Here is a 9311-nt window from a genome sequence, read left to right as displayed (position 1 = left end):
TTTGTTTATTCTATTGGTTCTTCAGAGAACTTGTAAACTTATCAAAGATTTCTTTCTTGTGGCGTTCAAATTTTATACCTTTGGTTCGTGATTTAATTATAATCATTGGGTCAAGGTTTGTTACTTTATACCTACGGTTCGCGTTTCATTTATAAATGTTGGGTTGAGGTTTTCTATCAAAAACCTGATTTTTAGCTTTCTTGGGCAAGCATTCCAACATTATTTGCTGGGTCTCAATGCGCGTCGATTGAGGTTCGCATCAACAATAGAGATAAGTGGTAAGTTTGCTGATGGACAAAAAATTGAATTTAAATGAAGGCACATAAACAACATTAGAAAGAGAGAAATTAGGAGAAAAATGCATAGTGCCGACATGAGTTACAGGAACAATGTCACCATTTGGAAGCTTAATGGGGCATGATTAATTAAGAAGTTTAATATTATCAAGAGAAGACAAATTGAAAGTCATATGATCGTAGGCACCTGAATCAACAATCCATTCAGTATTAGAAAAAGAAGCAGAATGACAAGAGACAAGGTTACCAGCAAAATTGGCAGAGTTGGTGCTCAAAGGTGATAAAAGATCTAAAAGTTGACGGTATTGTTCAGTAGTGAGATCAGGGATGTCAATCTCAGAAGAAGTTAAAGAACCTGTGACAGTATTTTCAGTCATTAAAGAACTGAAAGGAAAATTCAGCTATTATTTAATCAGATAAGTCGAAGGTGTCGTCGGAGTGTTGAGACCACTGAGGCGAGTCGAAACTGAGACAAGGAATGTAGCTGACGACTGAGAAAACTGAATAGATGCCAGAGAAGACGACCAGAGGCTTGAGGGATACTTGGAGATGATCAACCGCACCATAAGGATTCAAAATAGATTATAAAATGAATTCAATTCATAATATACTAATCAATCATTATAAAAATTACAAAATAAATATCATTTAATGATCAACTGAAAACTGTCGCCAGAGCTGAGATGGCTGGATTGCCGAAAAAAATAGAGCTGAGATACTTTTAGAGAAGATGGGTAATGGAGAAGAAAATAGGACTGAGATGGATCACCAGAAAGCTACGAACAGAAACCAACCAAGATGACAAACTGGAACTGAGAGAGACGACGCGGGAGATGGGAAAGAACTGGAGATGCACCAGCCGAAGACGACTGCCAGAGAAGATAGGAGAATCAAACAGAGAGACGTGAGGACAAACTGAGAGGCGGAGAGCTGTCGAAGAAGACGAATGGAGAAGCATTGAGAAGTTGAGAGATATCCAGAAAAAAAAAAAACGATGAGGGAATAATGATTTTCTCGTGTCTGAGAGAAGGCAGGACTGCCGAAGAAAAGGAGAGACCGCCGGAGGAGTTTGAGACAACGAGCCGAGAGAGAGAGAGAGATTGGGATTCGGCGAGTGGTGAATCGTTGGAGAACTGAGAGAGGTGACGAATGTCGAAGGCGAACACCGAAGATTGAGAGATCTATAAGAGATGCGGTGATGAGAGAATTGACACGGTCGAGCACGGTCGATGAATTGAGAGAGACGAGCGATCGATGAAGAAGACGACGGAAAATTGAAAACTAAGAGACTACGATAATGAGCCGCGAACCAAAAGACAAGTCGTGAAAGATGAACGCCGGAGAAGACGAATGATCGGCGACGGCGGCAGCAAAGAAAGTGATAAAAAATTAAGAAAACCTAGGGCTTTGATACCATGTTAAATTTGGGAAAAGATTTTTTTCTATTATGTTATTTAGGGTGTATTTATACACATGAGTTAAGGAATAAGATTCCAAAATTACTCCTAAATATCTGCTATAGAATAATTATACAATAAATGAAAAGTGGAAAGTGTAGATGTTTTTCTAATACTAAATATAACTTGCACGTAAAAGCAACTAATTTGTTATTTCTTAATAAAATTATTTATGCTTGTCTCGTCTATGTAATTGTTGTAATATTTTTTGAACTAAAATAAAGAACTAAAAACAACTCCTTCGTATGTTTTTTTAACTTAATTGATATTTTTAAATTATTTTTCAAAAAAAGCGGCCAATACAAAAAAATTATTAAATTTTTTTTTAAATAATATTTGAATGTATGAAGATTGAAATTTTATATTTAAAAATATTATAAAAAATATTTTTTAAAAGTTTAATTTGAAAATTATATTCCGTACATAATCTTGATAGTAATATTATATTGTGAAGAGGTTCACACAATTTTTTCTTCGTTTTATTTTCTTCTTCTCCTGCTACTTCTTCTTGAAGTTCTTGCTTGTTTTTTTTTTGGCCATACGTCATTAAGATGATTAAACTTCCGCGTGACTAAGGGGGGGTATGGCAGCGCGACGGCGTACCGCCGTTTCGCCCCAACGTCTTCGCCGCTTAAAATTTCGTTCGCTAAAGTCGATCCCGTATTGTACTGCACTCGCCACGTAGGTTTCCTTAAACTCCTCCATACTCCCTAATTTATTTTTCCCAATTCCGACTCCATTTATCTGTCGGAGATTTTAGGGTTTCGATTTGGTTCTCCGTCCAGGACTGGAAAGTCTTCAATTGAATCGCTTGTGGAAATAAGTAATTTCTCTGTAATCTGCCGAGCATATGATTCATAAAGGTATTTTTCTTCCTCTGATCGCCCATTCCGTTTTCTATGTAACCCATCACCGGTTGGGGTTTTCCAGCTTAGGGTTTTAGTTTTTGTTGAATGTAGATCTGTTCGTTTTATTGCGGGTTAATAGATTTTTTCTTGAATGTTTGATCTCAGATGTGAAGTTGATGAATTGAATAATCGCGACACAGTTGAATGTACTGATGGTTTAGTAGAGCATGGATTTGGACCGGATGGCATAAGCACGGGATTGATGAGGATGAAGAGGAAGGGAAGCGAAGTGGATGTGTGCTTGAAGAGAGCGCCGTCACCCTGTGATTCGCAGTCATCGTTGTCGAATATTAGGGCTCATTATTCGTTAGAAGATTATGCGAGGTTGAAGAAGCGGTGTAGAGATGGGGGTTGTGATAAGCCCGTTGGTTCTTGTAAAAGTAGGCTTGAGGGCGTAGCAACGGCGCCACCTTGTGGAGTTTCATCATTGGTCCGTCCTGGAAGGGGCCTCAAGAGGAAGATAGGGTGTATTGATGTCGCCACTAAATTGGGCAGGAAAAAGAAGATTGAAGATGATTATGTTTCAGGCGCCACAATTGGGCATGGTAAATTTGGGTCCGTTTCGATTTGCCGGAGTAGGGTTAGTGGAGTGGAATTTGCTTGTAAGACCTTGAAAAAGGCTGACGAGACGGTTCACAGAGAGGTGGAGATAATGCAGCATTTGTCAGGTCATCCAGGTGTCGTGACATTGCAGGCAGTTTATGAGGATTCGGAGTGTTTTCATCTTGTTATGGAGTTGTGTTCTGGGGGACGTTTGGTTGATCAGATGGTTGACGAGTGGTACTCAGAGCACCGGGCAGCTAATATACTGAAGGAGTTGATGGTGGTCATAAAATACTGTCATGATATGGGGGTTGTACATAGAGATATAAAGCCTGAAAATATTCTTCTTACATCATCTGGGAAAATAAAGCTTGCAGATTTTGGGTTGGCCATGAGGGTGGCAGGAGGTAAATGATTGGCTGCTGGCCACTTGTTTTCTGCTGCTGTTGTTAGTGTTTTTGTTCTTAATATCTTGCCAACTTCCTCAGTTTCTTTTTATTGAGCACATGGAGCTTTGATTAGCATGATTGTTACTTTGAATTCTATTTACGGGTATTGGATGCATTTCTATAGTTTTACTATAGTTTGTTGTTCAAAAGTTAAGGAGATAGAAAGGGTTTTTAAGAAGGGAATGGAAGAAAAAGGGTTGGATACACTGGTTAAATCTCTTGCTTGGATATTTCATTAAAGTACAGGGTTTGGGATAGGTATTTTGGGTCGTATAGGTAGCTGGCTTCTAACAGACTCTCTCACAAAAATGAAAAAGGCCCTTGAATGTGAAATCACTGCATTCAAATTCAATATTATGCTGGATAATCCCTTTGTTTTAGTGTTTCATTAAAATTCACAAGGGAATAGGATGGTAATTATTGGCCTTACACTCATGTTCCATTCAAAACCTCTGGATATGGGGTTCTCGGAGGTGATGGGGGAAATGTAACTCCTTTCCTCCTCCCTTATTAAAGGAATAAATCTACCTGATGAAGATATTACTTAATGCCTCCCTCCCTTCCCTTCTCTTTCCTTCCCTTCTTCTCTTCACAATTATAGTGTTAATATGTATGTTTCTGACATTTATTTAGGTTTTGAGGGATGATTTTCAGTTCCTTGACTGCTCCTTTACAGTGTTTATGAACAGTGTAGGCAGGTGAAAAAATACATGACATTGTGAAATTTTTTAGATTTTTGGTTGCTCAAAGATCTCAACAAATGGTTAAATTACTTTTGTTTTTTACAGAATTGATTGTTGTAATGCAGCCCTATACATGCATGTATAAGCATTGCATATGGGCTGCATGCTTACTGGTTACTGCACTGCGATGTTCTTCATTGATAGGGTATTTAGTGTGTTATCCAATCTGGGAAAAAAACATATTTATAGTATTCCTGAATTTTTCTTTTTTGATACTTGAAAACATCAATTTCTGAAGCCTCAAAAGCCTTTTTATTTCTTTTATATGATCAAGGAAGTTTAGATTGTTGTGGTATGGAGTTGAGGGCATGTTTTTAAATCGCGGTAGCGGGAAGCGTAATGTAACGGTAACGTGTGTAATGGGAAGCAGGAGTAGCGGATGTTACATAACGGGAAGTGGATGTAATGGCCATGAAATTTTTTGATTAAGCTTTTAGCATTTCTTAGAAAGAGTTTTAGTATATATTTAGGATCCTTTGGTTGGAGTAACTAAGTTATTTGGTAAGGACAACATGGATACATTTGTTTTAAACCACTATTAATAGAAAAATTACGTGTTTGTGCGTATTTATACTTCTCATTGTTCTTATCTATAATACATTTTTATGTGTGCTAAATTAATTAATAAAAAAAATATTTTATACACTCCATTAATCTATTAGACACATAAGACATACGAATAATACAAATATAAAATAAATAGAAAAGGACATTACTAATATTATCAAAATAAAATATTTTCCTAACAAGTTAGTATTTTCAAATTATTAATTAATGCATCTCTTGTGAGTAATTGGTATATGTTATAGGTATACCGATGTCATTAAGGATATGTACGATGGAGTAATGATTAGTGTAAGGACTATAGATTGAGAAACTAGAAAATTTCCAATTACCATAGGTGTACATTAAGGATCCGCTTTAAGTCCTTATCTTTTTGCTTTAGTGATGGACCAATTGACTAAGAGTATTCAAAAGGAGATTCCATGGTGTATGTTGTTTGTAGATGATATTGTATTAATTGAGAAATTAGGAATGGAGTAGAGGCTAAGTTAGAATTATGGTGAGAAGTTTTGGAATCTAGAGGTTTTAGGATAAGTAGAAATAAAATAGAATATATGAAATATAATTTTAGTAATGATAGGAGGAATATTGGAGACGAAGTTAAACTTGATAATGAAGAAATAAATAGCACTTGTAGATTTCGATACCTTGGATCCATTATGCAAGTTGAAGGAGAAATTGAAGATACTGTAATGCATAGAGTTAAAGCAGGTTGGGTAAAATGGAGAAGTACTTAAAGTGTGCTATGTGATCGTAGAATACCCTTAAAATTGAAAGGGAAGTTTTATAGGATAGTTTTAAGACCAGCTATGTTATATGGATTGGAATGTTGGGCGACGAAGAAACATAATATCCAAAAAGTAAAAGTTACCGAGATGAAGATGCTTAGATAGATGAGTGGTATAACATTGAAAGATAAATTAAGGAATGAACATATTCGTGATAAGTTAGGTGTAGTTCCTATAGAAGATAAGATAAGGGAGGGACGGCTTAGATGGTATGGACACTTACAATGTAGGCCTTATAGTGCACCTATGAGGAAGAGTGACTTAGTTACTGTGGGGGGCAGTAGAAGGGGTAGGGGTAGACTTAAAATAACTTGCAAGGAGATAGTGAGTAAGGATTTAATATCCTTGAATCTATCAAAAGAAATAGTCTATGATTGCATAAATTGGCGTAAAAGGATTCATATAGCCGACCCCACTTAGTGGGACTAAGGCTTGGTTTTGTTTGTTTGTTTTGTGAGTATTTAAAGAAATAGTAAATTTTGTATCATTGTCATCCTCATTATAATTCCCCCCCCCCCCTCGCCACATGTGGTATATTGAGAATGATTTGTGAAAGAGAGGGAAAAAGTGAGAATAAAAAGTTAAAAATAAAATAAATTTTTTGGTGTAACAGTCTTGTAGCGGTTACGTAACGGCTACTACAGCCATAATTTTTCTTTTCACCGATTTTGCAGTAACGGTATCGGTAACCCAAAAAATCGTTACATGACGGTTACAACATTTATTTAAAACCATGGTTGAGGGTCTTAAACCGGAATTTATGATCTGATTTTTAACATGCTTATACCCCCACCACACAGCAAACACACACACACACACACCCAGAGTCTCTTTGATGCAACTTCTGTGCAAGTGTAAGTGATGCATTGAGTTGGCAAGCACTTAGTTTTGAGCTACAACTAGATCTCTGATTTTAGGCAAGGCTTATGTGAATTTGGGAAATAACATTGTATGTTTATGTGTTTTTTAATATGTCTTATAATTATCTATTGCTTTCTTTTCATGTGTTTGGAAGTATTAGTTCATTTGAGAATACATTTTATTCCTCACTGGCATTGGTATTTTTGCCTTGTGCTTTTGTGATGGGGTCATTTGCTTTTTCGGTACTTTTGAGCTTCCAGTTATTTCACTCAGTAGCTTTAATTTTACCTCATGCTTGAATGGTACAATTGCCACTCTGCAGGTCAGACATTGACCGGTTTGGCTGGTAGTCCAGCTTATGTTGCTCCAGAAGTTTTGATAGGGAACTATTCTGAGAAAGCGGATATATGGAGTGTTGGTGTCCTCTTACATGCTCTTTTGGTTGGTGTTCTTCCATTTCAAGGAGATTCTCTAGAGGCTTTGTTTGAGGCAATAAAAAATGTGAAGCTGGATTTCCACACAGGGAAGTGGAATGGCATTTCTAAGCCTGCACGGAACCTAATTGAGCGAATGCTGACAAGGGATGTTTCAGTCAGGATTACAGTAGATGAAGTATTAGGTAAGCTATTGACCAGCAAGTCCGTTTATATTTCATTGACCAGAATTCCTTGGTTTTCCTTCTTTGGCACTAGCCAAAAAGAGTGTGTAAGAGAATGCTAGCTCTCCATATATAATTTTCTCAAACAAAAAACAGAGAGAATGCTTTCTATTCGATATTAACTTTTTCCAACCAAAAACTTTCTAACCAAGTTGCAGATTTCTTTTCATTTCTAATACTGCTTTTATAGGTCTCTTTAATTGATAGTATAGTCTGTGAATTCACTCTGTTAACATTTGGATGGGTGTTTGTGTCAGTGCATCCATGGATTTTGTTCTACACAGAGCGAACACTGAAAAGGCTATGCATCAAGTCAAAGTCGAAGAGCCAGTCAGAATTGGCTTCTGATCAAATTTCTGTGCGACCCAGAACGTATTCTGGGGAAGAAATGGACAATGACTCATTAAGCAAGGGTTCAACTCTATCGCCTCTATCCCAAAGCTTGGGATGCAAGTCAAAGGAGCAGGAACATGATGACTCTGGACTGGTGGATGCACTTGCAGTGGCAATTTCACAGGTGAGGATTTCAGAACCAAAGAGGAGCAGGCTGTGTGGACCGAGTGGACCAATGCAAGAGCACCCTTCTTCCAATTTGAAGGCCAATGCTCTTTGTAAAGCATTTTGATCCTGCCCAAATAACCAGCTGACTGACACAACCAGCATATATCTCGTTGTTGTTACTGTTGTCCCCCCCCCCTAAGGCAGGGTGCACTTGACTACGGTGGAATTAACCTGCTGATTACTGTCATTCCTACTGGAACAAAGTGTTTCCTTGGCCCTGGATTTGTTCATATGGGAAGATTGAAATTTTAACTACACTTGATTTTGACTTGGAAATGCCTTTATTAGGATGGACACAGCAAAATGTACGAAAATATGTTAATGGAGTGCTGGATGGTGTATACCTGGTGAAGCAGATGGATCAAATAATCTGGGGTGGCTTTTGAGAAAATTAAGAGATACTTCTTGATGCCACTGACACCTAAAATGTATTAATCTTGTATCTCACAGTACTAAAAAGAGCCTGTGGTATACATGCTCTGCCAAAATGATAAGTTTGAAAGAAGAGAAAAGGACATCTATTATCTGCAAGCGGTTTAATCCTTGTGAAGCAAATTACTCAATGATAGAATTTTCTTGTTGCACCCTTGTGTGGGTAGCTCACCGACTTTAATAATATATGTTGTACCATGTCACTTGGCTAGTATCTAGAATGGATCCTATAAAATACATAATTGGGAAGCTTGCTTAGTTATGAAGGATCACGTATGCCGCTATCAGAATGTAATATAATCTGTAAGTCATCTAGAGCAATCAAGGGGCAAGTAATAACCAACCATCAATGAACCTGCCAAGATAGAATTCCCTGGTGAAAACATTCTAGTCATAGATAAGGAGAAGCCTAATTGGAAAATGTGTTTTGATGAGGTGTCAATTACTTATGGTTGTGGACAAGGGGCAATTCTTATCTCCCCTCAAGAAGAATAATTCCTTATGGCAATTAAATTGACATTTCCTTGCACCAAGATAGCAGAGTATGAAGCATGCATTGTAGGATTACAAGTTGCACTGGAATTGGGTATACATGGCCTGGAGGTTTATGGGGATTCTACATTGATAATATGCCAAGTCATAGGGGAATAGAAGACCAAAGATGAAAAGTTAATCCCGTACTAGCGCTTCACGGAACAATTGGTATAGAATTCAAGTTCATCTCCTTTGAACACTTGCCTAGGACCAATAATAAATTTGCAGACTCCTTAGCAACCTTGGCCTCCATGTTTAGAGTGGTGGGTAATGAAAAGATTCAACCACTACATGTTTATGTCAGCAAAAGCCCCGCACATTGCATGATGATTGAAAAATAGATGGCAAGTTGTGGTATCATGATATTAAATAGTTTCTAGTAAAATAACGATATCCACCCCATGCCTCTGATATTGACAAGAGGATGATTCGGCATTTGGCAATGGGATACTTTCTACGTAGAAACACTTTGTATAAGAAGGTCTTAAATATGATCCTCTTTCAATATGCAGACATT

The 9311-nt window shown here is 37.4% G+C and overlaps 1 protein-coding gene across 3 annotated transcripts; it reads left to right on the top strand.

The window, feature by feature from the left end:
- Nucleotides 1-2203: 2203 nt before the first annotated feature.
- Nucleotides 2204-8104, top strand: LOC131162054 (serine/threonine-protein kinase PEPKR2). 3 transcript variants are annotated; one of them, XM_058118174.1, is made up of 5 exons: nt 2204-2434; nt 2514-2616; nt 2767-3611; nt 6932-7228; nt 7525-8104. In XM_058118174.1, the coding sequence occupies exons 3-5, from the start codon at nt 2864-2866 to the stop codon at nt 7890-7892; spliced, it is 1413 nt and encodes a 470-aa protein (XP_057974157.1). In that variant the 5' UTR covers nt 2204-2434; nt 2514-2616; nt 2767-2863; the 3' UTR covers nt 7893-8104. The 3 variants fall into 3 exon arrangements, with proteins under 3 accessions (XP_057974157.1, XP_057974158.1, XP_057974159.1); XM_058118176.1 differs by having other exon boundaries at nt 2213-2434; nt 2539-2616; XM_058118175.1 differs by having other exon boundaries at nt 2204-2616.
- Nucleotides 8105-9311: the final 1207 nt, after the last annotated feature.

Source organism: Malania oleifera, chromosome 8, assembly GCF_029873635.1.
Source record: "Malania oleifera isolate guangnan ecotype guangnan chromosome 8, ASM2987363v1, whole genome shotgun sequence".
Classification (NCBI taxonomy): domain Eukaryota; kingdom Viridiplantae; phylum Streptophyta; class Magnoliopsida; order Santalales; family Ximeniaceae; genus Malania; species Malania oleifera.
The sequence above is the reverse complement of the archived record's forward strand: the minus strand, read 5'-3'. Positions and strand labels throughout refer to the sequence as shown.